This window comes from Pristiophorus japonicus, chromosome 11 (assembly GCF_044704955.1).
Source record: "Pristiophorus japonicus isolate sPriJap1 chromosome 11, sPriJap1.hap1, whole genome shotgun sequence".
In the NCBI taxonomy this organism is placed as follows: Eukaryota; Metazoa; Chordata; class Chondrichthyes; family Pristiophoridae; genus Pristiophorus; species Pristiophorus japonicus.
In genome coordinates this window covers 87,584,412-87,602,009 of record NC_091987.1, presented here as the reverse complement: position 1 = coordinate 87,602,009, position 17,598 = coordinate 87,584,412, and the positions used below count along the sequence as shown (strand labels likewise).

Below are 17,598 nucleotides of genomic sequence, written 5' to 3'. Positions count from 1 at the left end.
AAGAATTTCTGTGCGCATGCCCATCACCCTTCTTCTGAAGACCACCCCATCGAAGTCTTCATCCGAGTGCTCTGCCATTCGGGGAGCTGTCACTTGTGCTACCTTTTCCCCTTGGCCTGGCTGCAGCCCACACATGCCCACTGACTCACCATGTGCAGATCCCACCTCTATATTACCCTCTAAAGCTCACGCAGTGTCATTTTCTTAGCTGGTGCCTTGGAGTGTCAGATTGAGTGACGGTGTCTCTTCTCCATCACTCTCCTCCTCTACTTCTTCCTGCACAGGCTGGGCTGGTGGCAGTTCTTGGGTATCTGAAAGGGGAAAGGTACAAGGATCGGGTTGTGGTGAGGGGAGGGGGGGAAAGCAAGATGTGCATGCTTACACCATCAGCAGCTTTTAAGTGGGATGAGGGGCAAGTGGGATGTGAGAAGGATTAGGTATGAACGTACTGTCATCATCAATGGTTTTAGCCTCATCGATCGCCACGGCCTCAGTGACGGCCCCTCCAATTATCTCCAGAACTGACTCTTCCAGCTTGGTCAGGTTCTGCAGCCGTGCTTGCACAGTATGCCTGCAATGTTTGTGCTCAGGCCAGTTGTGAGCCACCTTGGCCTGTAAGAGAAATTAAAGTGCGTCAGTGAGTGTTGTCCAATGTGTTTGGGTGATGTGTCTGTCATGGTTGAATAGGTGATTGTGAATGATGGTGGATAATTAAGCAACTAACGGAAAGAGGAGGCTCCATGAACATCCATCCTCAACGATAGCAGATATCGGCATGTAAGTGCAAAAGTTAAGGCTGAAGCACTTTCAACCATCTTGAGCTAGACATGCCAATGTAGACGATCCTTCTCAACCTCCTCCTGAGGTCCCCACCATCACAGATGCCAGTCGTCAGCCAATTTGATTCACTCCACTTGACATCAAGAAACGGCTGAGTGCGGTGGACACAGCAAAGGCTATGGGTTCTGACAACATCCCAGCTGTAGTGAAGACCTGTGCTCCAGAATTGGTTGTGTCCCTATCCAAACTGTTCCAATACAGCTACAACACTAGTCTCTAACCGACAATGTGGAAAATTGCCCTGGCATATCCTGTCTATAAAAAGCAGGACAAATACAACCCGGCCAAATACCGCCCTAGAAGCCTACTGCCAATCATCAACAAAGTGATGGAAGGAATCATTAACAGTGCTATCAAGCAGTACTTAGCCACCTCTAATCTACTCATTGATGCTCAGTTTGGGTTCTGCCAGAATCACTTGGCTCCTCATTACAGCCTTGCTCCAAATATAGACACAAACTAAATTTCAAAGGTGAGGCAAGAGTGACTGCCCTTGATATCAAGGCAGCATTCGACCAAGTATGGCACCAAGGACTCCGAGTAAAACTGAAGTCAATGACTATCAGGGGGCAAACTCTCCAGTGGTTGGAGTCATACTTGGCACAAAGAAAGATGGTTGTGGCCAATTATTTCAGCCGAGGACACAGCTGCATGAATTCCTCAGGGCAGTATTCTTAGCCCAACAATCTTCAGCTGCTTCATCAATCACCTTCCCTCGATCATAAGGTGATGTTTGCTGATGATTACAAAGTATTCAGCTCCATTCATAATTCCTCAGATAATGGAGCAGTCCATGCCTGCATGCAGCAAGACCTGGAATAACATCCAGGCCTGAGTTGATAAGTGGCAAGTAAATGTTTTGTTACTCCTAGCAGCTCTTTAACAAAGGGTGCCATTTATATATTTGTTTAAAAATCATAGCTCAATCTTTGGTGATCAAGGCCACAATTTTGCAACCTGGACCCTCAGATGGTTCCCATATCTGCCCCTTGGTCAGCTGGTGTACTTCGCTCGCTAGGCTTTCCTCCGGCACCCATACGCCAGATTCCATTGAAGCACAAAGGTTCAAAAGAAGTCCGCATTTTCCCCCTTATGACAAAGCCCATGTAAGGAGCAGGAAAAGACTCTGCCCTACTCTTAATGCCCCTTACCACCCTAACCGCGCCCCCCCCCGCGCCTTCACCATACCCTGCACCCCACCCCCGCAAAAGTCCATCCTAAATTTCCAACACTGACAAGACCCAGGATATGCAGGTTCTGGCCTAGTTTTTGGCTGTTCCAAAGTACTCCTGCTGAAGTTACAAAGGGAGTATGCTGGAATGGCAGCAGATTTTCAATCCCTTCTCTTTTGCTAGTTTCACACTCTTCAGTTATTTTAATGGCTTTTCACTGCCTCGCTGAGAGAATTTTTATGCATCCTCCACCAGTTTTTATCAAATCCCAGCTTTACAGTAAGATCTGTTTAGATATTCCATCTATTATGTCTCTACTTTTCTCCCGCCCTTTTGATTTTTCACAGTTCCATTAAATAACTAACTTATTTTCCAGTTTTAAGGACTAGTCTGCATCCAAAATATGAACCTGTCTTTTACAGATGCTGATAGACCTGCTGTGCATTTCCAACATTTTCTTCTTTTTAAAAAAAAGACCATGGGGGAGAAATTGGCCTGGTTTGCACCTCCAATTAGTGCATGTGGGGGGCGGTAATGGGGCGCTAATCGGTCACTTACCGGGCACGGCGAAATCACCGATGCCCGCGAACATCCCTGGAGGTTTTGCACTGGCACTAAAACTAACCACCTCGCTCCCTTGCACCCGGAGATCATAACATCATCCGGTGCGCAGCGCCCCGTTACCACCCTGGATGCAATATTCGTTCCCGCCCCCCTGCAGCACCACCGAGCGTCAGCCGCAGCAGCTGCAGGAGGTGTTCTCACTCGGCTGGCTGCTTGGGGAGCGCTAATTAAAGGCAGTGGTGGTCAGGTAGGACAAAATTTATTTACCTCCCCATTCTGATTTGCTTTGCTGCTCTCGATTGCTCAGCACTGCACTCTTTAACACTATGCATGTAGCGCAGGTGCCGTAGTCCAATACAGACAGCATGAAAACTCAATCACCCCAGCATTGGCCGTTCCCTTTAAGCGAAGGAAGGAGCCTGTACAGACAGCAGCCCTGCATTGAACAATAGTCTGCGCTCTGCCGATACCGCCTCTCTAAGGCAAGTGATAGCGCTTGATTTAGCGCTCCACTTCCCTTTTGGAGCGCTAAAGCGGAAGTTCCCGTCAGCTGCACATCTTTTTTCACCTGCCGATACTTCTGCACTCCCTGAAAAGTTATCATCCCAAACAGACCGCTATGAAATTTCTAGGCCCATGTCCTTCAATAATAGTTCTCCAGCAAAGCGCATGTGGTTTTAAATTATTGCTTGATTATGGTAATGTAGTGAAGAAAGATCCTGGTAGTAATGAAAATATCAATATTAACCATAAAATAAACTAGATTATGCGCATAATATCATGGGAGTACCCTCACTGCAAGAATTGCAGTGATTCATGAAGAAAGCCCACCATCACATTCTCAGATCAATTAGAGGTGGGCAATAAATTGTTGCCTGAATGCCAAAAAGAAATAAAGATTAAACCTGTAATAATGTCAAATTGATATTTTCATAGGTTTAAATTATCATACACAGGAATGACACATGATTAGTTTGATACGATTTATCTTAATCAATTAAATTATTTATGTTTTTGTTCAGTATAACTCTACAGAATATTTCATTCATGACCATGCCTGTGTGTTTTGGGACTATGATATGGATGATTGGAATACAGCAGGCTGTTCAAAGAGCACAAATGAGTTTGGACACTTGAGATGTCAGTGCAATCATACCACTAATTTTGCAGTGTTGATGGTAAGACAAAAATGAAAATACAATCAGCAGGTTTAATATTACATTTTCAGCAGTTTTTCACGCCAGGGATTTCTGTTTCCAAGTAAAATCCTTCAGCAAGCCTGCCTATGCTCTAAGTCAAAAGGTCAGCAGTTTCCCATGAGGGATGGACTATAATTTCAACATTTCCTCACTATGGGCTCAATTTTCCTCAAATCTTTTTTTTTTGGCGTATTGAAGAGTTACGTCTGTCTTTTTGGGGCCCCAAGTACGGCAAAAAAAATGTTCTAAGTTTCCCCGTTGGATTTCTTCATTTTGGCGCAGCCTAACCTGTCCTTTATTTTTGGGGATGGAGCCTTGATCTGTGCCAAAAAGATCGGATTGCCACGATAACCAGGGACACTATGCAAGCTGAGGCTGCAAGTGAAACATACAGCCAGCTCGCAACACATTAAAACACATTGCATCAACTTAAAAACACATTATAATACATTGCAGCAACTTAAAAATATATTAAAATACATTGAAGCAACTTAAAAACACAATGAAATACATTGCAGCAACTTACCTCCAATTATTAAAGTCTCCCCCCCCCCCCATGCCAGCACCGATCCCCGCCCCTATCCCAGGCCAAAGGGCCTCCCGGTCTGCTCCCCCACCACGGGCCCTGGCCGAGTAACCTGCCGGTCCGTTCCCCCCCTCCCCTAACCAAGTGACCTGTCCGTCCGCTCCCCCCCTCCCCTAACCAAGTGACCTGTCGGTCCGCTCCCGTCCTCCCCCAACCAAGTGACCTGCCGGTCCGCTCCCCCCCTCCCCGAACCAAGTGACCTGCTGGTCCGCTCCCGTCCTCCCCTAACCAAGTGGCCTGTTGGTCCGCTTCCCCCCTCCCCTAACCAAGTGACCTGTTGGTCCGCTCCCGTCTTCCCCTAACCAAGTGACCTGTTGGTCCGCTCCCCCACCCCTAGCCCTGAACGAGTGGCCTCCCGGTCTGCTCCCCCGTCCGCCCCTAGCCCAGAGTGCCTTGCCGTTCCCACTCCCCCGTCCCTAGCCCTGATCGAAGAGCTTGCCGGTCCGCTCCCCTGCCAGCCCTTAGCTCCGAATGCCTTGCCGGTCCCGCTCCCCGCCCCTAGCCCTGGTCGAGTGGCCTCCCGGTCCACTCCCCTGCCCTCAGCCTAGGCTGAACAGCCTCCTGGTCCGCTCCTCCGCCCCTAGTCCAGGCCGAATGGCCTCCTCCCTCCTGGTCCCCGCACCTAACTATACCCGAAAGGCTTCCCATCCCCTCTCTCTGCATCTCTCTTACCTTTCCTGCTACTGGTGTCCGGGCATCTGCTGCACGCAGTTGCACCAATTTCCTTACCTGCGCCAATTTCTTTAACTCACCTGAAGGTTTTTCTACAGAGGCCACATACGTTGGCCTAAGAAGAACTGGAGTAACTTTCAATTGCCCAAACTTCCCTAAATGGCTGGTGCAAATTGATCAGGGAAACTGATTTTTTTAAACTTAGGACAAAAAAAAGTGGCCTGCTCCAAAAAAAACAGCGCAAGTCACTGGGGAAAATTGAGCCCTATGATTCAGAACTTCTCACACCATGGAGAACGCAATTTTAAATTGGCAAACTTAGCTCAGCTGGGGGCGTAGAGCACTGGGGTACCACTCTGGCAGAGTTTATGCAACAACAGGCCAGTGTCCCTACTGCTAATTGTATGCTAATCAGCAGGTCAGGGCCTTCAAAGCAGCATACCACTTCAAGGTACAGCGCGTGCTGGAGAGCGACGGCTGTGAAGAGGGCGACTGGATTGGACGTCACCAACGTCCAGGTCGCTGATTGGAGTGTGGGCAGGTACAGCAGGAGCAGCGAGGCTGGGGCGCAGGAGCGACGAGTGATCATGGAGCAATGTGATCGGGGCCCAGGAGAGGCGTGAATTCTGGGACCAGAAGAGGCGAGGGCCTAGGGGTAGCACGGGGCAGCTCACACTGCAATATGTGCGCGCACTAGGTCCGTGCAGCAGAGCTGGTCTCCAGTCATCTTGGTTAATCCTTGCCACTGGACCAAGACCTAGCTCTGTCAAGCCCATGTGGTGGCTGGTGTGCAACGGCCACCACACATTAAAAAAATCCACACAGGTATCTTCCACCCTTCAACATGTAGTTCGGGATCTGGAATATTAGTTCCTTCATTGAAACACTTATGAACTCATCCCTTTTTGGCATGCTCGATACGAGGGACTGCCTATGATGATGATTAATTGTATGGAAACAAAAGATATTGGTCCATATTTTCCAGGGCCTGTGACCACATAGACACAGCGTACGAGGTCATAAGTGCCCTGCAAGTTCCGGGTTCCCGCATGCGATGCACATGCACGAAATCCCGGAACTTTCGATCTGCCGAGTTTCAGCTTGACAGATTGCACGAATCAGCAGGAGATGGACATTCACTGGCACAGAGTTGGACTATTTGCGAACCGCATGCGCTCCTGGGATACGAGGGCCTTTACGCTGGTGTACGCCTGCAGGCCCCAGTGCGCGAGTTTTCGATGGTACGGAGGCACCAGGTAGGTGCGAAGTTTACTTGCGGTTCGGAGGTATTCGCCCGTGGGAAACCGCTGACTGCAATTTCCAGCCCATTGTAACTTCTCAACAACCTACTATCTCATTGGCAATTTGGTTTCAAAGTATACTGGCTGACTGTGGCACTCTTACAAATTTCTTTCCAAATCCTTTCAGCACCAATGTGCATCCCTTCACCATCCCATATCGGAGCAAGACTTTACCTAGTAACAGCACAGCCTCAAACTCACTCTGAGCAAAGCCACGTGAGATGGGCTAGTCTTAAAGAAAAGTTACGGTTTGACAGCCACTTGCTCACAAACAATATTGTTTGCAAAACTCAATTTTAAATATTCCTTTATTTTTATTACGATAGAGCTTCAGACAGAATTATACCTACACTGAACCATTAGACATTGTGTCGTACGTTGGAAGTGGGTTTTCGATAGCCGGGTTAATCATCACTATTGGATTTCAAATTATTACCAGGTGAGAACTTAAAATAATGTTAACAGTGCCAAATGTATTAGTATAGTAATCATTGCAAGCTGCTTCATTACACTATATATATGCATTAGGGGATGTGTCATTTTTCCATCTTGCACCTATAGATGCCACACCTCAGATATAGTGGCTAGGTGGATCCAAATAGTCATTTTCAGTCCTGAACATTACAATGCTCCAATGGGTCAGATGAAATGCAGAGTTCCCTCTAAGTGCACCAAGACTTTACTGAACTTGAATTCTGATATGCACATTTCATGCCTTGCCCCAATTTTAACTCTGGGCAGGCGTGGTGAGTTAGAAACTCAATCACTGAGGCAGAAAACGAGCCCAGGGTATTTTAACTCCAAGGCCTCATTAACATACCACAGATCCACTTCCTGCTGCGGTGGCTGCCCACTCAGGCCAGAATTAAAATTGCAGTCGGGGCTTGATGACCTCATTAGACCTCAATCTACAATTGGACCCTGCCACATTTAGGCAAGCAGCCTAGCCACTCATTCGGAAGCCTAAGTGAAAATTGCAGGAACCAGGCAGCTTCCCAACAGGTTAGTAACCCGGGGCATTTGAAAAGTCCACCTGCTAGGTTTCTGCCAGGCGGACAGGGTTAAAATAGCCTACACTTTGCATACTCATAGCTTATGTGAGCAAACGTGCTGAATCACTGCTCGGGTGTAGGATATTTTAAGGTGATTTATATGATGTAGGTTAATATATATTAGAAGTTGTAGACTTCCCAGACTCATTTCATTTGAGACTTGAAGCTGTCAGAGGGAAGAGATGGTCATTCCATTTGTCTGTTCTGGATATGAAACCAGGTCATGTGGGTGAAAGCCCAATTTTCTAACACACTGTGCCACTCAGTCCTGATATAAAACAAAATATACTTTGTCAATTTAGTTCTACAGTATGTTCTACAATATTTGCATAATATTCTCGTAATCAAATTTATTTTGAATGAAATCAAATATTGACAGAATTAAGATGCCCATTTACCTACTAGTCAAGAACTGTTATATCATCCTATATCTCACAGAAGAAATTGCTACAACTATAATCATATAGATTGGCCCTTACAATATATATGTGAACCATATAACCGGCTAGTTATGACAACAAAAAGATCACATTACAACATAGGGTTTTGCCTGTGAAATATTATTCAGTAATACTTTTTTCTGTTAGTTAAATACATGTTAAAACATTTATTAGGGTAAAACTGTATCTTTCATAAAATATTTTCTCCCTTCCCACTTTTCAATTGCCTTGAATGATGAATTATTTTCTGCCAAGAAGTTGTGGCTTTGGCCAATGATGATTTATAACTGGTTGCTGGAACGTGCAGAACAGAGTTATGGTGATTCTAACTCTTCTATTGATCTTTCCTCCCTCTCTATGGAAAAGTGCCTGAAGTCCAGACAGCTGAGATCAGGAATTCAGTGTGTGGCAAATCATAGCTGCAAACCTGCATTCTACCAACTCAGAATGCAGTAAGGCTCCAATGCACAGCATCATCTCCAGTTAGTTACTTTCATTCTTTTTGGATGAAATTTCCTCTCACTGAGGTATCAGGAAGGCAATGGAACACCTTTCCAATTTTTGGCACCCAATATCAGCAGCATGTGCTTTCAGCTCAGACATAACTAAAAATGTTGATGATTTAAATTCATTAACAGATTATCACATTTTATTATTTAAGCAAAATACTAAGAGAGTGGTGCATGAAGAAAAATATATTAATGGCATCTGGAGTGAGGCCATTTCCAACTTAATTATGTTTGTAATGCTCTGCTGGCCAGCCTCCCACCTTCCACTCTGTAAACTTGAGATCATCCAAAACTCTGCTGCTGTATCCTAACTCACAGCAAGTCCCGTTCACCCATTACCTGACCTACATTGGCTTCCGGTCCACCAAAAGCTCGATTTTAACACCTCCGCTCCTCGCCACTTCCGACCTCCGCGTTGTTCATTCTGTTGTTGCGGTGGCTAGATTTTTTTGATTGCCTGTAGCTCCAGCCTCGCACTCCAAACTCTAAACTGCTACTCTGACTGTCCCACGAAGTCGGGCTTTTTTTGATTTGCGCACAGCTCCAGCCTCGCTCTCCAAACTGCTCCTCTGACTGAGATCCTGTGGGAGGAAGGAAGGAGGACAGTAGAAGTATGTTTGAGTTTGTGTGCATGTATTGGCACAAGCGGCAGAGCCTGGTCTCCTGTTGTCTTGGATCCCCTTGCCACTGGACCAAGACCTTGCTCCGTCAAGCCCGTGTGGTGGCTGCTGTGCAACGGCCACCCCACGTTAAAAGAATTCATGCACAGGCATCTTCCATCATTTAAAATGAGTTTATCAGTCACCTGAGCACTCATTTTTAGTGTGGAAGCAAGTCATCCTCCACCCTGAGGGACTACCTATGATGATGATTTAAAATGATCATCCTTATGTTCAAATCCCTCCATGGTCTCGCCCCTCGCTAACTCTGTAACATCCTCCAGCCCGACAACCTGCCTAGATCTCTACGCTCCTCCAATTCTGGCCTCTTACACATTCATCACTCCACCATTGGCGGCTGTGCCTTCAAATGCCTAAGCTCTAAGATTTAGAATTCTCTTCCTAAACCTCTCAGCTTCTCTAGCTCTCTCTCCTTAAAACCTATCTCTTTGACCAAGCTTGTCGTAATATGTCTTTATGTGGCTTGGTGTCAAATTTTGTGTGATGACGGTCCTGTGAAGCTCCTTGGGGCGTTTTCACTATTAGCAGGACAGATGTGAGGACAATAACAGCACAGGGGTACATTAGGAGGGCTGGGAAACTTTGCTGTGAAAGGAATTTTGCACAACAGAAATGAATGAGGAACATTTGTTGATATATCTTTTTTGAAATGGAATTTGCTGTTGTTAGATTTGTTCAATAGGATAAGCTGAACTACTATATTTGCTTTGCAAATCCTAGCCTGTCTGTTAAGTCGAATCGAAACTCTATCTAATGAAGAATTTCCCTTCAGGCAAGTTCGCAAGACCTCACTTACCTGGGTAACTGTGAGTCTCTGCATGTCGATGCTCATGGTTAATTTGATCTTCATCTCTGGAATAAACAACCCCAATGCTCTGAATGAAAAAAGTGCTGCAAACAATACAGAAAACACCATTCTACCTTCTGACCGGTCCAATCCACCAGAGGTGTACTCATGCACTGCTGCTGCTGCCATCCTTCATTATTTTTTAATGGCTACATTCACCTGGTCAGCACTGTACGGTGCACAGATGTATGTTCTTCTAGTTCATGTATTCAAGCCACTACCACGGCACTTCTTAATATGGATTTCACTGGTTGGATGGGGTAAGAGATCGTTAGCAATCATCCTTTTATAATGCTTTTTACAGCTCCAATACAAATTGAATCTCTCATTTACCATTAATGGGATGGTTAAACGTTTGATTATCATTGCGCAATGTATAGGTGCAAGAGCAGGGAAGAAGTGCCTTTGACTTCAACACTGCCATTATTTCTTTCAAATTTTGACTAATGGATGTTGTATTAGTTCTGCTAATAGAAATAAAGTATGATGTACCAAAGGAAACATAAAATTAGCATGATTGAGCTAATTTCCATAACATTACTATTGAAGCACATGTCAAATTTGCATATGCAGGTTATGAATAATTATATACCTAATTCAATGCATAGCATAATAGAACATTACATACCTAATTTACAAAACCAGAATAAACAAGTAATAAAACAGATTGTCCACATATAACGCAAATATCATAAAAACCTAATACAAAGGCAAAATTCCAATTTTTTTTTTAGCCCTTTTCAGGGTGGCGGGGGATTGGATTTTGTGCACTTCTGAACAGCTGTTAAGGGTTTTCTATTATGATTACTGATCAGGCAAAAAAAAACACAAGTATTTTTATAACAATTTTCAGGAACTCAGGACATCCCAAGACGCTTTACAGCCAATCAAATACTTTTGAAGTATAGTCACTGTTGTAATGTAGGAAACATAGCAGCCAATATGCACTCAGCAAGCTCCCACAAACAGCAATGAAATAAATGAACAGTAAATCTATTTTTAGTGGTTGTTGGTTGAGGGATAAATGTTTGCCACGACAACAGAACTCCCCTGCTCTTCTTCGAAAAGTGCCGTGGAATCTTTTACATGCACCTGAAAGGACTGATGAAGCCTCGGTTTAACATCTCAGCCAAAAGTTGGCACGTGCAGCATTGCGCCATTTATTTCAAGGAAATTCACAACTAGCTGATTTATGCTGGTTTTACAGTAAAATATCACTATACACTAATTTCCTCAATCATTTATGCCGTTTTGGAGATACAACTGCCAAAACCCTCCGCTGCCCGTTGACGTAGTACCGCCCCCAGCTCACGTGAATGACCTGGATTTGCGTGAATAATATGTTGCCGTAAATCTACGGCCAAAACATTTTCGCTGCATGGCCCAAAGTCACCTGATGTTGGGACTTCTGAAATTTGATAGCGGATTTCTTTGAGATTTTTTTTCAAAATGTTCTTACTGAGACTTGCATTATACTTCACCAAAGTGCTGTCCGTCTCAGTGCACCGGACGTTTTTCAGATCCCCGCCCCTTCCACACATTCGGAAGGACTAAGCAGCTGAAATGACTTTCCAATGAACATACCCCTGTTCTGCATAAGAGGAAGAGGTGCGGCAGAGATAAGACCTTATGAATGACTATGGCAGAAGACAGCTCACTATTACCCCTATTGGCGGCGCTGTATCTGCTTGTTTTTACAGTGGGACACAGTCAAATGAGCTCCACAGGAAATTTCGGCATAAGTTCCTATCCGCCAGATCGACACCAAAAATGTTGGCGTAATTTCTGTGTAAATATGATCAAGGAAATTCAGGGCCTTTATTTCTCTAAAGGTACTTTGATCAGGAGCTTGTTCGAGAACTAACGAAAACTCAGCTGACTATGGTCAGTCACTTAAATCCGAGTTAGTCTGGAACTCAAACCCATCATCTGTCAGGAAGCAAGTATCTGTGGCTTTTGCTGGCAAACTGACAGCTCTGACTGTTTTTGAAGAGCCTACTTGCACAAAAGTTATACACCATTATGTACTAGGTTTTATTCATATGACATATTTCATACAGAACAGTAATCAACTTTGGAAAATTTGTAAAGGGTCATTTTCAACCCCATTAAATATTTTTAGCAGCCCCCTCAAAAATATCTCCAAAGGACACTTAAGAGTGAGGAGTATATCACGTGATTTTTGGCATTCTATAGCAATAAGGGATTGATAATACATGCTATATGATAGGCATCAGAGTACCATAATTAGAAGGCTGCTATAACTCCACATAAAATAAGCTATCTTTAAAAAGGGCACTGCACATTTTATTAGAGGCTTTTTGACCACAAATGGTAAATATATATGGTAAAACACAATGGGGTAGACTTTGTCATCACTGCAAAGCAGATTGCCCGCCTGTTGTAGGATCCACCCAGTTTTCAATGGAATGAAAGGGTGGGTTCTACAATGGGTGGACAATCCAATTGGCCACATTACCACTCAAGCCATGAAAGTGAAAATTTCCCCCAATATTTTTGTTCTGGAAAAATTTCTGTGCAATTCACTCCATTTGGAGTTAATTTTGACATATTTATTTTGAATGGTAAATGTTAATAAGAAATTGTTAACATGCAAAATGATTTTGTAGCATGAAGTGAAAATTTACTGATTCAAAGCTGCCCAGTTTCACTGGGCTTTGGCTGTTTCGTCCCAATAAAATAGTAACCTCTGAATTTAATTGGAAAGAATTATATTGCTCAGAAAAAAACAGAATTTAATTCTTATAAGTACAAACAGCACTTGTTTTCATCTAATGTCGTCCTCAGGTCTTCCAGCAGTTATTGTTGTTGTAACATTAGCAGCTACCTACAAGGCAGATAACGCATTGAATTATCGGCAGGAGGAGTTGTGAGTATTGTATAGTCAATATGTATTTCAACTGCAATTCAAATCATGAAAATGATAATAAATTAGTAAACCTCCTGTGGCATTGCTCATGGATAGTCTCGGGCACAGACTGCGACGCAATGTATAAGCATATTGCATCATTGCATATCCTTGAAAATGAGTGTTTAAAAGCATAACATGTTTGCATTCCTTTAACCACTATTTGGACAAAAGTATTAACTTATTTAAACCAATTGCATTAATGTCTCAATTGTAGCAGATAAACAAATTTCCCATGAACATGATTTCAAAACATACATTAACCTTTACACTTCTACGTCATTGTAATTCTACTGAGGCAATTCACTGGGCTGTTGCATTTGATGTCAAGTAGCATTGGGCTTCATTACAATCACCTCTTCATCTGTGAGCTCAAATCATGCACAACACTACATGACAAAAATACATAACACACTGTCAAAATTAAGTTTGAAAAGTTTAAATGTCCCATTGCTTAAATGAACACACTAACTAGATAATAAAATAAAATAGCAGCCAACATGTCTACACGGACCGTGTTAACGGGTGCTGCAGGCCACACAACAAAGCAAAAATTGGACTTGTTTCCTCACAGAAACAAAAAAAAGCACAAGAGGTAACCAAACTGTGGACTCAAAATTGGCCAGGAGTTGCTCCGTTTTTTTTGGAGCAACTTGATTTTTCTGGGGTATCTTAAAAATCGTCATTTTGCACATTCAATTTGCGCCAGTGTAATTGAGTTAGTTACGATTTTTTTAGTTTAGTTTTTCTCAAAAGAGGGTGTTACCAGCCACCTACGCAGTTTTGGCCATTTAGGCCACTTTGGCCAACTAATACTTACTCCAAATCTACTTAGGCCAGCGTATGTGGCCGCTTGTGAAAACCCTTGCGGAGAGTTAAGAAATCAGCGCAGGTAGGTACATAGGAAGCCAGCAGAACTTAATGACTTGACTAAAGAACGTGAATAGGATCAAACAGCTATATAGGACATCATATGACAAACTTCGCAAAGTTAATTTACTATACAACAGAAACATTCATGGAAGCTTAAACTACAAAAATAAAAGAAGTAAAAGATAGTTGAATTAAATTGCGCTAATCTCACAACCAATTTAAACAATTATTTGTTTGCAATGATTATACTGGGCCAAAATTGAGCCCATATTATCCAAATAAAGTCTACTTCAATAAATAAGATATTCTTTCAGTGTTCCTCCGTCACTTATGTTCTTCTGTCACAAAAGCACCAGGTGAATAGGCTTGACAAATGGTCACCACTATTCACAAGAGACAAAACATATTTACATACATTTTTTAAAGTAGCCAAAAGTCCAAGAAAATGACAAGCCATTAAGAAAGTTCAAAAATAGCTACAGTGCATAAAATTTCAAACTTGAGGTCGATCGCACCAGGGGCCACTCGGCCAGGGCTAGGGGCAGGCATTGGGTCTCACATACACAGCAGCTGCAGCACGCACACAGAGAGGTTGGGGGCGAGGAGCTACTGCACATACGCGGACACTCCACTGCACATGTGCAGACGTCCCGGCACTGTTTTCAGCGCAGGATGATGACCCCGACCCGACTGGCCACGCTGCGCAAAGACCGAACAGAGGCTGGACAGTGGCCAAAGTGGGGGGCAATTTTTCCGGCGCACTTATCAACGTAGAAAAGCGGCGCATCATAGAAACATAGAAAATAGGTGCAGGAGTAGGCCATTCGGCCCTTCGAGCCTGCACCACCATTCAATAAGATCATGGCTGATCATTCCCTCAGTACCCCTTTCCTGCTTTCTCTCCATACTCCTTGATCCCCTTCGCCGTAAGGGCCATATCTAACTCCCTCTTGAATGTATCCAATGAACTGACCTCAACAACTCTCTGCGGCAGGGAATTCCACAGGTTAACAACTCTCTGAGTGAAGAAGTTTCTCCTCATCTCAGTCCTAAATGGCCTACCCCTTATCCTAAGACTATGTCCCCTGGTTCTGGACTTCCCCAACATCGGGAACAATCCACCCGCATCTAACCTGTTCAGCCCCGTCAGAATCTTGTATGTTTCTATGAGATCCCCTCTCATCCTTCTAAACTCCAATGTATAAAGGCCCAGTTGATCCAGTTTCTCCTCCTATGTCAGTCCAGCCATCCCGGGAATCAGTCTGGTGAACCTTCGCTGCACTCCCTCAGTAGCAAGAACATCCTTCCTCAGATTAGGAGACCAAAACTGAACACAATATTCCAGGTAAGGCCTCACCAAGGCCCTGTACAACTGCAGTAAGACCTCCCTGCTCCTCTACTCAAATCCCCTAGCTATGAAGGGCAACATACCATTTGCCTTCTTTACCGCCTGCTGTATCTGTATGCCAACTTTCAATGACTGATGAACCATGACACCCAGGTCTCATTGCACCTCCCCTTTTCCTAATCTGCCACCATTCAGATAATATTCTGTCTTCGCATTTTTTCCCCCAAAGTGGATACCCTCACATTTATCCACATTATACTGCATCTTCACATTTATCCATATTATATTGCATCTCCGGCAAATGTGCCGAAAAAAGGGGTGGGCCAAATTTGAACCCTGTAATTCCAGGCTTCTCACACACAGATGGGCCTCCATGGGAAACAGTAATATATATATTTTTACATCACTCAAAATATAATGCTGTATGTAGGTTTGATAATATTGTGAGATATGTAATTTTCAATGTGTTTATTTTGTTAAGAAACTTTATTTTAGTGCTATATATACTTCTGTGACTGAGTAAGGTGGACTCTGAAGGATTTAAAAAAAATATTTACTGCAATTGCATTCTATTCCCTTTGCCTTCCTTTCATTGGAAGAATACTGCAAATGTAAAGAGCCCACGCAGGAAAAAAATATTAGAAGGAGCATTGCGGGGAGGAGGCTCATGCGGAGCATAAATACCGGCATGGATCTGTTGGGTCAAATGGTCTGTTTCTGTGCTGTGCTATAAATAATATTATCACTATGTAAGCAGAACTTTTTGACGGGAGGAATTGCATACTCAAAGTATCATTTTAATTAGGTTTGGATTTTACAAACAAATGAATGAATCTCTTTTGTTGCATGTTCTGCTTCATGCTTTTTACCATTCTCTGTTTTTCAGCTGTTGGCTTGCTGGTTTGGAACTACAGGGGCAGCTGAGTCTGTCAAAACCAATGCTGTGGGGATTTCTTATTCCAGTTGGGATATTACTACTATTTAATTTTATCATGTTTGCTTTAGTGACAAAGTTGGTGCTGTTCAACAAAGACCATGGTACTTGCAGGTAGTACAACATGCTATTTATTAACTTTCTTCATACTGAAACAGTTTAATTTTGCTCAACCCAACTATGGTCGGGATTTTGTTTGGAGAGGCATGTTGGGGGCAGGGTGATTCTGAGGTAGGCAGGAAACCCGGAAGGCTGGCTTTCCCACAGGCCCTGCCGATTTGAATGTGAGGCCTCGGTTTCCCGCCAACAGCCAGCCAGCTTAAGAGGCTAGCTGGCTCCAGGTGGATAGGCTTCAGTTGCGAGGGGTCGGTCCAGCAGAGGGATCGTGGAAGGGGGGTTGGGGATCATTGGGAGGGGGGTCAGGAACGGCGGCGGGGGGGGGGGGGGGGGGGCAGAATTGTCGGGAGGAGGGTTGGGGATCGGCAGGAGGGGATCACCGATTGGGTGGGGGGTCAGCGATCAGGAGGGGGGGTTGGTGATCGGGAGGAGGGGTTGGTGATCGGGAGGGGGATTGGCAATCAGGAAGGGGGAGAGAGGTTAGGCAGGGTCAACAATTGGGGATGGGGGGGGGGAGAGGATCGGGGATGGGGGGGTTGCAGGATCGGCAGGGGATCTGCAGCCGATGGGGGGGTGGTCGGGGATCGGCAGGCAAGCGGGAATCGCAGGAGGGAAATCAGGGATCGCAGATAGTGTGGGGGGCAGCCAGAGATTGGGGGGGGGTGGAGGATGGGCAGGGTGGAGAGAGGATCAGGGCCAGCCATCAGAGGATCATGTCCGGCTTTATCATCGTTGGAAGGGGAGGCATCGGCGGGGGAGGGGGGAGGGGAGGGCCTGGTGGAGTGATCGGAGGCCTCATGGGGTGGTCTCCATTGAGGTTGGGCTAGGAAAGGACCCTGATTCCAGGAGTTAGGTATAAAGCTACTTGCCTCCTTGATGCTGCAGTCTCCACCTCACTTTAAACTGCATGATTTCACGAATTGTGTGAAAGCCATCCTCAGGCAGTTAAATTCAAAATGGAGGGGGAAATAGAGACTTCCACTCCTACATGGCAAGCGAGCCCCAGGTGGGAAGAGGAAACGTTTCAAGGACACCCTCAAAACCTCCTTGATGAAGTGCAACATCCCCACCGGCACCTGGGAGTCCCTGGCCAAAGACCGCCCAAAGTGGAGGAAGAGCATCCGGGAGGGCGCTGAGCACCTCGAGTCTCGTCGCCGAGAGCATGCAGAAACCAAGCGCAGACCGCGGAAGGAGCGTGTGGCAAACCAGACTCCCCACCCATCCTTTCCTTCAACGACTGTCTGTCCCACCTGTGACAGAGACTGTAATTCCTGTATTGGATTGTACAGCCACCTGGGAACTTACTTTTAGAGTGGAAGCAAATCGTCCTCGATTTTGAGGGACTGCCTATGATGAAGACAATATTTAAATTATGGTTATGCCCCCTGCCCGCCCCATCCCGCCTCCTGCAAAACCGGAAGTGGGCGGGTTGGTGGTGGGTTCAGGTCCAAATTCACATTTGTAACAATTTAACTGCCCCCACATCCCAAACATTCTGGCCTATGTCTCCCGTACTCAAACAATCCTCGCCGATC

General features: G+C 44.9%; 1 protein-coding gene across 2 annotated transcripts in view; it reads left to right on the top strand.

The window, feature by feature from the left end:
* adgrg7.1 (adhesion G protein-coupled receptor G7, tandem duplicate 1) overlaps positions 1 to 17,598 on the top strand; it is a 103,369-nt gene that overhangs the window by 81,968 nt on the left and 3,803 nt on the right. For both annotated transcript variants that reach the window (XM_070893683.1, XM_070893684.1), the window contains exons 10-14: positions 3,599 to 3,754; positions 6,661 to 6,773; positions 9,788 to 10,122; positions 12,671 to 12,752; positions 15,899 to 16,060. In XM_070893683.1, the coding sequence (XP_070749784.1) occupies positions 3,599 to 3,754; positions 6,661 to 6,773; positions 9,788 to 10,122; positions 12,671 to 12,752; positions 15,899 to 16,060 (848 nt within the window). The remainder of the gene's footprint in view (positions 1 to 3,598; positions 3,755 to 6,660; positions 6,774 to 9,787; positions 10,123 to 12,670; positions 12,753 to 15,898; positions 16,061 to 17,598) is intronic.